This window comes from Ursus americanus, chromosome 14 (genome assembly GCF_024610735.1).
Source record: "Ursus americanus isolate L20-20 chromosome 14, mUrsAme1.1.p, whole genome shotgun sequence".
NCBI lineage: Eukaryota > Metazoa > Chordata > Mammalia > Carnivora > Ursidae > Ursus > Ursus americanus.
The window spans coordinates 36,302,945-36,317,201 of NC_142140.1; the positions used below are offsets into that span (position 1 = coordinate 36,302,945).

At 37.9% G+C, this 14,257-nt stretch overlaps 1 protein-coding gene across 11 annotated transcripts in view; it reads left to right on the forward strand.

Moving 5' to 3' along the window:
- SFMBT1 (Scm like with four mbt domains 1) overlaps positions 1 to 14,257 on the forward strand; it is a 121,987-nt gene that overhangs the window by 53,433 nt on the left and 54,297 nt on the right. For all 11 annotated transcript variants that reach the window (XM_045807343.2, XM_087866973.1, XM_045807340.2 and 8 more), the window contains one exon: positions 10,671 to 10,825. In XM_045807343.2, coding sequence (XP_045663299.1) covers positions 10,798 to 10,825 — 28 coding nt within the window. In that variant the 5' untranslated portion in view covers positions 10,671 to 10,797. The remainder of the gene's footprint in view (positions 1 to 10,670; positions 10,826 to 14,257) is intronic.

Consider the following 14,257-nt stretch of genomic DNA (forward strand, 5'->3'; position numbering starts at 1 on the left):
CCTGGTACCTTTGTGAGCTCCCCTCCTAGCGTCTTTGCCTTGATCATTCTGCTCCAATAGCAGTGCCCTCGGAAGTGCCACACAGGCTCCCACTTTGGGATCTTTGCACTTTCCGTCTGGAATGTTCTTCCTCAGGTACCCACTTCCTTATTTCCCTTAGGTTATTGGCTAATGTCACCTCATCACTGAGGCCTTGGTTACTCTTTTGAAAGTAGTAACTCCGTGTCTTCCTTCCTTCCTTACCTCATTTCCCCCCTGACTTTTATTTTCATTCAGCATACTTTATACTTTATTATTTGTCTTCCCACACTAGATTGTAAGATCCATGAGGGCAGGTTTTCCTTCCCTCTGTTTGTTTACGTAGAACAGTATGTGGCAGGTAGTATATGCTCAGTAAATATTTGTTGACTAATTGCAGTTCCACGGCCGTTCTTTAGTATCACTACTTTTGACTCATAGAGCCTTCTTTAAACAAAACCTCTGATAGTATCTATTAATGTAAGTTCTAAAAAAGTGGTAGTACTAATTCTAAATACTCATATTTAATGGTGGGAAGTGCTGCATTATAGTTCCCAGCTTCCCTTGTAGTCAGATGGGAAACAATAGAATGTGGGTGGAAGGCCTGGATCAAGGAAACCTCCGTGAGTGATCCCCCTGGACGAGATGATCTGGGGAGCCTGTGTTGAAAGTGCAGAGCTAGGAGGTGGAAGGTGCTTGGCCTGGTGAATTACCGTGCGCAGGAGAGGTGCCTACTTAGCAGGATCACCTGTTTGGACTTTCTCTGAGTGAGAAATACCTATTGGATTAAGCAACTGTAATTTGGAATTTATTGGTTGAAGTGTAGCATTCCCTTAACTAATACTAACCAATGACAGCTAAATTCTCCTTGTTCCATTGCATATCCTAATGGTACCCAGATTTCTAGTCTCTTTTTTGTTCTTGGCTTCTGTACTTAAAGATGGAAATAATGTTATTTTAAAGATTTTATTTATTTAACTTAGAGCAGGGGGGGGGCAGAAGGGGAGGAAGAGGGACAAGCAGACTCTGCGATAAGAGTGGAGCGCTAGGTGGGGCTCCATCCCACCACCCTGAGATCACGACCTGAGCCAAAACCAAGAGTTCAGACGCTTAACCAACTGCGCCTCCCAGGCGCCCCAAGAAATAATGTTATTTTAAAAGCACAGTTGTGTTCTTAATACAGATGACTTTATTTTTTTATAGCTTGATTGAGATATATTTCATATACCATAAAATTCACTCATTTAAAGTGTACAGTAGTGCAGTGTTTTTTTTTAATGGATGAAATATAGTTGATATAGAATTAACTTATACTAGTTTCAGGTGTACAATACAGTTGAGTGGTTTTTATTGAGAGTTGTAGGGCTGTCATGACAATCTAATTTTAGAATGTTTCAGTACCCCCAAAAGAAACTCTGTATACAGTAGTAGTCCCTTCCCATTACTCTGTCCCTCTAGCCCTTGGCAACCTCACTAATCCGCCTTCTGTCTCCATGGACATGCCTGTTCTGGTCATTCTGTACAAATGGAAGCATTTAATATTTGGCCTTTTTTTCCTTTTTAAACAATTTTTATTTATACTCAATTTAGTTAACATTTACTGTATTATTTGTTACTGATTAGTGATTTCATCAGTTGCATATAACACCCAGTGCTCATTATACAAGTGTCCTCCTTACTGCCCATCACCCAGTTGCCCCTTCCCCCGACCCACCTCCCAATATGTGGCCTTTTATGTTTGACTTCTTTCACTTGGTATATTTTCAAAGTTATCTAAATTATAGCATGTATCATACTTCATTCCTTTTTATGGCTGAATAATATTCCATTATATTAGATGTACCACATTTTATTTATCCATCCATCAGTTGATGGACATTTGGGTTGTTTCATACCTTTTGTCTGTTATGAGTCACGCCGTGACCTTTCCTTTATGTGTTTTTTGTGGACATGTTTTCAGTTATCTTGGAAATACACCAAGGAGTGGAATTGCTGGGTCATATGGTAACTTGATGTTTGACATCTTGAGGAACTACCAGACAGTTTTTCAAAGTGATGGCAGCATTTTACATTCGCCACCAGTGTTGCCTTTATGTGTTATCACCCCCCAGAGGAGTAAGGTCCCTGGTAAATACCATAGTTCCTCTAGGGCTGCAGGCATGAGATGCTCCCAGAGCGGTCTGGGAGTGGCCAGCAATGTGCCTTATCTCCTGCTGCCCTCTCTTGCTTGCTCCCTCGCTTCTGTGGCCTCTACTCCCCCGGCTTCTTGCCGTTCTTGGAATACAGCTCATGTGCTCTTACTGCAGGCCTCTGTGCTGGCTTTTCCCTCTGCTTGGCATGCTCTTTCCTTCCATGTCTTCTTCAGGTCTTTGTCCTTCTTCACTGACCTCTCTCTCATATTTGTACAGGGCCCAACACATAGTAGGTTTCTGGTAAATATTTGTTGAAAAAAATGAATAAATTTCCATTTTAATAAATACAGTTTCTTTTTCTTAAAATAAAAATTTGTTATAGAAATACACATGTGAATACATTGTCATCCTAAAAAATTTATCCAGTGCAGATAGAGCAAAAATTCCCTTTTGCTCTGTACCTGAGTCTGTCTCATAACCACTGATAGTGACTTGGATATATTTTTCCAGAGCATTTTAAAGGCTTCTGCATGTGTGTATGTGTATCTGTAGAAATACATAGTTTTGTGTGTGTTTGAGTATATGTACATATACAGATACTGGCATACCTTGGAGACTGTGCATTCGCTTCCAGACCACCCCAATAAAGTAAGTATCACAATAAAGTGAGTTACAGGATTTTTTTGGCTTCCTACTATATATAAAAGTTATGTTTACAGTATATTATAGCCTGGTAAGTATGCAATAGCATTATATCTCCAAAAAGCAGTGTACATACCTTACTTTTAAAATATTGCTAAAAAATGCTAACCATCATCTGAGCTTTCAGCAAGTCATAATCACTAATCATAGGTCACCATAACAAATATAATAACACAAAGTTGGAAATATTGCCAGAATTACCAAAATGTGACACAGAGACACGAAGTGAGTGTAAGTTCTTGGAAAAAGTGGCGCCGATAGACTTGCTCGACATAGGGCTGCCACAGACCTTCAATGTGTAAAAGCTGCAGTATCCGCAGGGCACAGTAAAGTGAACGGCAAGGAAATGAGGTCATGCCTGTGTGTGTGTGAACCACTGTCTGTCCCCAACTGTGGAGCACCCCCAGCATAAGCTCTGTCCCTGTGTAGCTATCCACCCCCAGCCCAAGCTCTGTCCCTATGAAGCCATCCCATTCTTTTTAACCCTCATGATAGGAGGTGCCCCGATCTACAGACGGATGTTAGATCTTCATTTCTCCCTTAGTGTGGACAGTGTTCAAGCACACATTGAGGCCCTTGCATTATACACATGGGGGTGTTTCTCCATGTATGCCCCGGAAGAGACAATAGTTTCATCTCTTTCCTTGAAAATGTTATGCTGCGTATTTCTTTATTTTCTTTGGGTATTTTTCTGAAGTACAGATTGGAAGTGGAATTGTGTGGTTGTAGAGAATGCAAGTTAAAATTTTTGGTGGAACAAAATTTCTCTCTAAAAGGGTTGTAGCCATTTGTGCTCTTCAACTAGTAATGACAGCATCCATTTCTCTCTATATTTTCACCTGTATTGGATGTTCCTAATCTTTTATTTTTGCCAGTCTGAGTGAGAAATAACTCATTTTAGCCCTTGACATTGAACATATTTTCATATGCTTATTATTTGCATTTCTTCTCTAAAATTCCTGTTCATACCTGACTTTTTTCTCCATTAGGTTTGGCCTTTTTTCTTTATTGATGCTTTCTGTGATTTATTTCTGTGATTTGTTGGTGCTTTCTGTGATTATGACTATTAATCCTTTATTTTCTTCTAGTCTGTGGCTTGGTTTTTAAAGTTGTTTATGGTGTCTTTCTGCTAATCAGAGGTTTTAAATGTTTTTAAATGTTCCATTTTATGGCCTCCTTACTTAGAGATGTCTATGCTGTCCCAGGGTTTAAAACCATATTCCTGGGGCGCCTCGGTGACGCAGTCGTCAAGTGTCTGCCTTCGGCTCAGGGCGTGATCCTAGCGTTCTGGGATCGAGCCCCACATCAGGCTCCTCCGCTATGAGCCTGCTTCTTCCTCTCCCACTCCCCCTGCTTGTGTTCCCTCTCTCGCTGGCTGTCTCTCTCTGTCAAATAAATAAATAAAATCTTTAAAAAAATAAAATAAAACTATGTTCCCTTATGTTTTATTTTAATTTGTTTAGAGTCTTGTTTTTCATGGTTTGCTCTTTTAATTCACCTGGAATTTATTTATGTGGCAGCATTGAAGTAAAGATCCAGTGTTTTTCCTCTTAGAATGGATAGCCAGTTCTTTAACACTCTTTGTGTGTTTGTCCTTTCACAATTGATATTGGATGCCATTTTATCACCTACTGTATCCTCATATGAATGCATCTGTTTCTCAGCCTCATTCTACTTTATTGACGTATTTGTCTTTTCTTGCACTAGTACCATACTATCTTAATATTTTGGTAGAAGAAACTAGCCTCATTATCATCTTTTACAAAAATGTGGCTGGGTTGTACATTTTCTCTTTTAGGTGCATTTTTAAATTAGCTTTTTATTTTATTTCATATATTTTTTAAGATTTATTTATTTCTTTTGGAGAGAGAGAGCCAGCTAGTGGGGAGGGGCAGAGGGGGAGAGAGAGAGAGGGAATCTCAAGCAGACTCCCCACTGAGTGTGGAGCCTGGCACAGGGCTGGATCCCATAACCCTGAGATCATGACCTGAGCCGAAACCAAAAGTTGGATGCTTAACTGACTGAGCCACCCAGGCACCCCTTAAATTAGCATTTTAAAATAAAATACCTTCTTGGGATTTTGATTAGAAAGAAAAACATTTCTCTAACACAGTTTTTAATGGCTGTGTAGTATTACATTGTATGCTTATGCCATATTTTACTTAAAAATTTCTCTTGTTAGTTCAAAACAACCCTTTTAAAATCCTGCCTCATTTAGCTTCTTAAATTGAGATATAAATGGAACATTGTATTAATCCAAGGTGTACAACATAATGATTTAATATATAAATATATTGCAAAATAATGACCACAGTAAGTTTTGGTAACATTCATCCCACATATAGTTACAAAAACTTTTTTTCTTATGATGAGAACCTTGAAGATTTACTCTCTTAGCAACTTTCAAATATGTGATACAGTGTTGTTAACTATAGTCATCATGCTGCACTTTACATCTTCAGGACGCATTTATTTTATAACTGAAATTGGTACCTTTTGACCACCCTCACCCGTCTTGCCCACCCCTCGCCCCTGGCAAGCACCAATCTGTTCTCTGTATCTATGAGTTTGGGGTGTTTTTTTTTTTTTAAATTATTCCATGTGTGAGATCATACAGCATTTGTTTTTCTCTGTTTAACTTATTTCACTTAGTGTACTGCTCTCAAGGTCCATCCGTGTTGTTGCAAATGGCAGGATTTTCTTCTTTTTTATTGCTGAAGATTTCTAAATATTTTTATACTCTGAAGAATATTCCATTGTGTATATGTGTGTGTATACCATATTTTTTTATCCGTTCATCCATCAGTGAACACTTAAGTTGCTTCCATGTCTTAGCTCTTGTACATAATGCTGCAGTGAATAGGGGAGTGTAGATAGCTTTTTGAGTTCATGTTTTTGCTTCCTTTGAATAAATACCCAGAAGGGATATTGCTGGATCATATGTTTTTTTGTATTTTTAATTTTCCAAGGAACCCCCTAACTGTTTTCCACAGTGGCTGCAACCAATTCCCATACCCACCAACAGTGCACGTGGGCTTCCCTTTTCCCATGTCCTTGCCAACGTTTGCTATCTTGTCTTTCTGATAATAGCATTCTCACAGGTGTGAGGCGATATCTCATCGCGGTTTTGATTTGCATTTTCCTGACAGTTGGTGATGTTGAACACCTTTAAAAAATTTTAGGGTATTCTTAAGTTCTGGATTTTGTTTAAAAGTTTTATTGGTTTTATAAATTCATTAGTACTGATTTGTTCAACTGAGATATATGTGCCTTGTGTTGGGTTTACATAATCATGGAAAAGTTGAGTTAGGGTCAGATTTAATTTAGATGTTGTGAGTGGCTAAGATTGACTTTATTAGACTTAATTTATTTTTTAAATTTCCCTAGTTAGACATGGAGCAGTGGGTTAAAAACAACAGCAATAAACAACTTAATGAAACAATGGAAGATGTCTATCCCTAATAATCAAATTACATTGACATTTGACAGATGGAAGCAAAACATTTAATTTAGATAGCCTATCAGATGGGATGTGTACAAGGTCAGGGAGTAATGATTGACTGTTGTAGAGAGTGAAAAGCCAGTAGGAATCTGCATCTGTTGGGGAATGAAAAAATACAGTGACTGTGCCACAGGCATTTGCTGTCAAGGGCATTTACTTTACAAATATGCCCAAAATGGAGCATCGAATTTGCTGAATTGCTTGCATTTATCATATTTAACAGCATACTTCAAATTATTACTGGACTTCCATCTGTTAAGGTGAGGGATAGGAGTGAAAATTTAAACATTTCAGTGGGAACTTTCCTTTAAACTACCTGGTAAATACTTACTGAATTAAAATATTTTCTTGCAACTACTATGCGGACTGGATACATACCTCTAGATCCACAACTGAGTTTCTTTCCTTCTTCCTAAGTGCTTTAAAAGTTATTTATGTTGGATCTGTTAAATGATTTTGGCTGAGGATCTCTCCAACAGAAATCTCTCTTGCATTATTGTAACTTTATCACATAATAAATGCTCTTACTCAGTGTTTAGTCTTAGCCTTCAAAACAAAGTGCATTAACATGAAGCGGGCTAGTAGAGGCTTAGGGTGTGGACTGCATGTGTAAGCCAAAACAAGATGAAGGCAGGTTGTTGTTCATATGGCTTTCAGGTCTTTTAAAAGAGCTGTTAAAAGGAAAGTATTCCATGGTCTTACACTGATGCATCTCCAAAAATGAAACAGTGAATTCAGTTTCATTTTATTCTGTCTGGGTTTCATTTTCATTTTTGTTGTGTGTGTGTGTGTGTGTGTGGGTGTGTTTGAACTCAAAGCTTATTTGTACACTTAGCTTTTAGTATGGCTCATGCGGGCTTCAGTATGTCTTCTTAGAGCCCTTTGTAAGCATCTAGGCACTGTTTATTTCACTGAAATATTCTAAATAAGATGAGCAAGGTTCAGATCAGTTAGTTCATGAGAACTTATTTAAATGAATAACTCTAATGTGTCCTGGTCACCACTAAAGGAATTATAATACCAAAATCAATGATAAAATGAAAGTAAAACAATTTAATATGAATAGGAAATAAATGAAATAAAAGGAAATAAATGAAAAATGAATTTCCATATTCTAAGCTCCTGGATATTTTACTGGTTTTTTCCCCCTCATTGCCTAGAAAGAGAGCATGCTAGCAATAAAGAGATCTAACAGATGTTCCACAGCAGAAGTCTTCATTAGTTCATTTCTCATAATCCTGTTAAGATGATGAACTGATTGCTCATTGGTTAAAATCTTAGTGATGCTGTAAGATTGAAAAAATAGGAGCATCTGAGTGGCGCAGTCAGTTAAGCATCTGCCTTCTGCTCAGGTCATGATCCCAGAGTCCTGGGATCAAATCCCGCTTTGGGCTCCTTGCTCAGCAGGGAGTCTGCTTCTCCCACTGCCTGCTTCTCCCCCTACCTGTGCACGCGCTCTCTCTCTCTCTCTCTCTGACAAATAAGTAAATAAAATCTTTAAAAAAAAAATCACAGCCTTAACTTTCAGCTTCATAAGACTTGTGGTTTTCCCAACTCTCTCTTGTCCTTGGCTTTGAAGCTTCACTTATTTTATATATATGATATATATGTGTGTGTGTGTGTGTGTGTGTGTGTATTCTCAGTTTGCACTAGGTGGCTGTCTGCACAAAATACAGTGGCATATTCCAAGGGTTTATGAACATAAGCAGTGGATGACATGTTCAAAGCCTAGTGAACCAGCAGATGTTTATGTAGCCTTGGCTTTGCTACAGCAAACCCATGATGGAGTGGCAGGATGTTCTCTGTAGAGATGATGCACTCAGTGCTGGAGGAACGTGAATCAGTCAACATTGAATAGAGTAGACATTAACTCAGCATTTATCACGCAGCCAGCTCTGTGCCGAGTGCTGTTCACGGATTGTCTTACTTATCTTCATAGCAGTCCTCTGAAGTAGGTACAGTACGGTTATCTCTCTTTTACAAATGTGATGCCATTGGCACAAATGAGTTAAGTCATTTGTTAAAAGTCACAAATGTAGGAGCGCCTGGGTGGCTCAGTCAGTTGGGCGTCTGACTTCGGCTCAGGTCTTGATCTCGGGGTCCTGGGACCAAGCCCCACGTCAGGCTCTGCACTCAGCTGGGAGTCTGTTTGTCCCTCTGTCTCTCCCTCTGCCCCTCCCCCTGCACTCTCTCTCAAATAAATAAAATCTTTTTTAAAAAGTCACAAATGTAGTCAAACAGTGGACATGGGATTTTTAAAAGTTAATATAAATAATGTCCTTCATTTGCTTTTTCCACTCAGCGGTATAGACAACATTCCCATGTGCTTTTATGAATCTACCTAAATTCTTCTGATGATTGTAGAGTGTTTCCTAGTATAGGTGTATCATAATGTATGTGGCCATCCCATTCCCATTTGGTAGACATATAGGTTGGTCTCTGATTTCTCACTATTAAAGATAATACTGCAGCAAGCATCCCTGGTTATGAAGCCTCCCACACATGTGTTTTGTATGAAAGATTCTTAATACCAGCATTACTGCTCAAAGAGTTTGTCTTTTAAATCTTTATAAGTTAAATTATTTTTCATTAACTTCTTCTCCAAAAAGGTGGTACCAATCTACTCTGAAGTTCGTCTGTCTTCCTTGCCAACACTGGACTTTTTAGTTTTAAAAATCTTACCAATCTGAAAGGTCAAAAAGTCGTATATAATTAAAATTATTTTCCTCATTCCTAATGAGATTGAACACATTTTTATGAGCTTTAACTCTGATTTTTTAATGTGGATCGGTTACATATTTTGCCCATTTTTCTTTGTCGTTGTTGTTGAATTACAGGAGCTTGTATATGGAAATGAACCCATTATATGTTGCTAATATTTTCACCCATCTCCATTGTCTTATTTATTTATTTATTTTTAGTGAAGTATGATTGACAAATAATATTCTGTTAGTTTCAGGGGTAGAACATAATGATTCAATGTTTGTATACATTACAAAATGGTCATCAAAGTCAGTCTAGTTAATATCTATTACCATACATAGTTACAAAAAATAAATCTGTTTTCTTGTGATGAGAACTTTTAAGATATACTGTCTTACCTTTGAATTGTATTTATGGTGTCTTTTGCCATGTAGAAGTTTTATGCTTGCATATTTTCTTTGCTGTCATTCCCTATGGTTTCTCTATTTGGGTCCAGAGTGATCTTTTTTAAAACACAGATTTGATCATTTCCTTTCTATGCTTAAAGAAACCCCCAGTTGCTTCCCATTGAGAGGCAGTAAAATACAGCGCTTCAGGACAGGGAATATAGACATCTCGCTTGGTTTGAAACCTGGTTCTCGTACCTCCTCGCTGTGGAGCCCTGGGAAGGTCACGTACCTGTTCTGTGCCTGGGCAGGGTGGGGAGGAACTGCAGGTGGGAATGAAGTATTTTTCAGGGTAATGGAAATACTCTAAAACTGCATGTAGTGGCGGTTACACAACTCTGTAAATTTACTCAAAACTATAAAATATATACTTTTTAAAATGGGAAGTTTTGGTATGTGAATTATAATAAAGCTGTTTTTAAAAAATAAATGGGTTCAGAGCTTATTTTGGAGATGTTCCCTTTATAAGTGTAGCTATAAACTTTTGGGTTCTACATAATATTCTAGATAAATGGAGTGAAAAACTAGATAAAGTAATATATCCTTAATCTTTTTTTTTTTTTTTAAAGATTTTGTTTATTTATTCGACAGAGACAGAGACAGCCAGCAAGAGAGGGAACACAAGCAGGGGGAGTGGGAGAGGAAGAAGCAGGCTCATAGCAGAAGAGCCTGATGTGGGGCTCGATCCCATAACGCCGGGATCACGCCCTGAGCCGAAGGCAGACGCTTAACCACGGTGCCACCCAGGCGCCCCTATATCCTTAATCTTATTCATTGGATAAGACAAGAGTATTGAAAGCTCCCTTTTTCCTTCAGGAGTTCATTAGGAATTAAGAGTTTTTGTGGGTAGGAGTCATGGTGCTAAATATTACATCTAAGGTTAAAGAGTGATTCATATACATGTTAGTTATGATTTTTAGATATCAGGATCTTAATAGTGCTGTCTCTGCATACACACACACACACACACACACACACTCTCACACTCACATTTACGTACACAGTCTCCAAAATTAGGAAAGGTATCCATTTTTTCTCTAATCCCCTCTGTTCTGCCAGTGTGTGTCTGTCTCATGTGCCCTCCCAACTCACTGGAGTGCCAGGTCTTATGAATGAGTTAACACACTTGGGCTTCAGGCTGTTTATGTGTTCTTTTTGATTTTCCAGCACTTTCATTTGGACCCTTGGATGCCCACTAAGCAGATGCTTGAGACCTGCAAGTAATCTTCAGATCGTAGCAGAAGCATAAGGCCTGTCCTTTGTGTGGGGAGGAGACAGCCCATGCTCTGTGGAAATGAACGGGGAGCAGCAGCTTGATGCAGGTATTGGTTTTGCTGAGCAGAATTCATTTTTCATAGTGCAGAATTCTCCTATGTATCTGTGTTGTCTGACTGGTCTTTCTACCATCGAATGGGAAGCTCTTTAAAGATGTCAGTTCTTTCCCTGGCAGAGAACCTGGCACTAGGGGGTACTTAGAATGTTTGCTGAAAAAACAAGTAACTTTGATGAACAGATGTCTTTAAAAATTTTAATTTTGATAGTTCCTTTTGAATTATTTTGAAATAATTATAGATTCATGAGAAGTTGCAAAGATGGTACTGACAGGTCCTGTGTACCCTTCACCCAGTTTCTACCATCAGTTACATCTCCTGTAATATAGTACAGTATAAAAGCCAGGGAATTGACCTATGTATAAAGTATATGTAGTTCTCTGTCGTTTTATCGCATGTAGCTTCCCTTAACCCTCACTTTTCTCAAGATACAGAACTGGTCCATTACCACAAAGAGCTTTTCTCTACTACCCCCGTCATCTACCCGCCCCTCCCCCCAACCTTCTCTCACCCCAGGCAACTGTCTATTCTCCATCTCTGTGTCATTTCAGGAATGTTACATTAATAGAATCACATACATAGTAGGTGAGTTTTTGAGATTTGCTTTTTTCACTCAAGATAATGCCCTTGAGAGCTATCCAAATTCGTGTGTGTATCAGTTCCCTTTCATTGCCCAGTACTGTTCCATGGGTGTACTACAGCTTGGTTAACTGTTTATCTGCTGTAGCACATTGTGGTTGCTTCCGGTTTTTAGCTATTACAAGTAAAGCTGCTGTGAGCAGTCGTGTACATGAAGATTTCATTTTTCTGGGGTAGATGCCTAGGAGCACAATTGCTGGATCCTGTGTTTGATAAAGAAACAGCCAAACTACTTTCCAGAGGGGCTGTACATTCTTACCAGCAATGGATGAGAGATCTGGTTGCTTCACACCCCTCTGCCATTTGGTATTGTCACTGTTTTTCAGTTTTGATTTGATCTGTGTGCTTTGTATGGCTGTTTAGTGGATGCCCTAGGTATAACACTATCTATACAGAACATACTTTCCCGGTGTCATCGTTCTGTTATTTGAGCCAAGTTTGGAAACTTTACCTACTTTTATATCTCTTTACCTTTATAATTGTCTTAAATATTTCCTCTATAGACTTTGAGAACCACATCAGACACTGTTAAAATTTTGCCTCAAACGGTCAAACATAATTTAAAGTCAGAAGGAGGGGGAAAATATATTATACTTTCCATTATTCTTACTCTTGAAATTGTCCCTTATTCCTTCCTGATTTTCTAAGATTCCTTCTTCTGTCATTCCATTTCTGTTTACAGAATTTTTTTAGCCTTTTTTTTTTAAGGGTTGATCTGCTAGTGATAAAATATTTTACCTTCCTATGACAGTGCCTTGATTTCCCTGTTCATTATTGAAGGATATTTTTGCTGGAAATGGAATTCTGGGTAAAAAATTATTTTCTTTCATCTCTTGAAAAATACCGTGCGTTCTGGCCTCCATGGTTTCCGATGAGAAATCTGTTCACATTGGAATCCCCTCTCCTCCATTCACCTTAAGAGAGGTATTGTTTCTCTTGGCTGCTTTCAAGATTTTGACTTTTGGTGTATCTTTGCATGTGTTTCCTTGGGTTTATCTTGTTTCAGGTTTTCTTAGTTTCTTGAATCTTATGTCTTTTGCCAAAATTGGAAAATTGTCAGCCATTATTTCTTCAAATACTTTTTCAGCCCTGTTCTCTTTCTCTTTTTCTGGGACTCTGCAGGTCCTGGTGTTAGATCTTTTATTGCTGTTCCACACTCTGCATTTTTTTCAATGTTTTCTTTCTGTTGTTTAGATTGGGTGTTTTCTTTTGCTCTGTCTGTAATTTTAGTCATTCTTCCCTCTATCCTTCTTATTCTGCTAAGGGGCTTAGTTTGGAGTTTTCTCATGGTTATAATATTTTCAATTCCAAAAATTTCTATTTTGAGCCAAAGAGGGAAGAGAATGGGAATAGCCCCAACTTGAGCCTCAACCCTGCTCTTCTAACCAGGTCCGGTAGCTTGTCTTGAATAGTTAACTCTTCAGTTTGTTGTGTGCCTTCAGCTAAATTCACAACTTTGAAATAGTTGATTTTCATCATTTTTAGCCAGTGTTTTTGCTATTTTTCTGGGAGAGTGGGTTCACTAAGGTACTTACTCTGCCATTTAAGAAGTTGATCAGTGTTTTGTTTTAAATGTTATTAATTCATGGGTTTAAAGTTGCATGCATGTGTATGCACAAACACACACGTACACACACGTATGTGATGAGTTTGATTCCATTGCTGTCATCCTTCATTTGATGATCAGACTGCCTTATTCTAGAGCAATGAGCGTTCTTTTAGATTGGTTCCCGTATTCTTTTGGTGTGATGTCATGTATCTTTGATAATTCTAGTCCTTGCTTTCTAGTATAGTAAGATTCCCAGGTACCTCTCGCACATTTTCTGCCTCAAACTTACGTTCTACTGTTTCTTGGGGAAACTGTGTAATTTTTTTTTTTTTTTTGACCATGGATATAATATTTAGAGACTGCATTCTGGGTGCTGGGGTGCTCATTGATACAGGTTGTCGTTTCTTGTAGGCCTTATCCGAAGACATAGCTAGAAACTACATGTCTTTTGAAGAGAAGAGATTCAGATGGCTTCATTTTATGTTCACAGTTTTAATTTAAAATTGCAGGGCTTTTACTTCTTTGATTTTATGCTCGTGTCTCTTTTCTTTCGGAATTGTGTTGTTTCATAATGATGTTAATATCATCACTTATTTTTACCCTGTAATGTTTCTATAATTTTTCAACAGTACCAACATTCCAAGTATTAATAAGATAACAGTGTCAGTTTTAAAATTTCTTTATGGTTTTTGTCTTTAAATATATTCCACTGGGGTTTGCAGTCAGGTATTATATCTTAATATGACATGAAGTAATCCTGTTTTCCTTATGGTTATGTCACCAACAGTTAGGCATATTTGTTTCAGTTCATTTTCAGTTGGAATTTTTTCCCTTTGATTTAAATATGTTTCTCAAATTGTATTAAAGTATCTACATAGTGATAAATTCAAAATTATGTAACAACATTCCCATTTCCAATCTGGTACTATTCATCTTTTTTGTTTTTCCCTATATATACAGCTGGTTCTTATTATCTTACTCTTCTCTTGTTCATTTAAAAATTACAAACAAGTATGTGTGTGAGCATATACATATATATATTCGTAGTCGTATCTCTTAGATACTGAAGATTATCCCACATCAGTATGTAGTCATCTTTCTCTCCTTTTTACAGCTATATAGATGCATATATATTTTATTCAGCCAGTTCCTTACTGATCGACATTTGGGTTGTTTCCAATTTTGGTATTACAGTAGTGCTGCAATGAATAGCTTTGTACATATGTCTTTTTGTA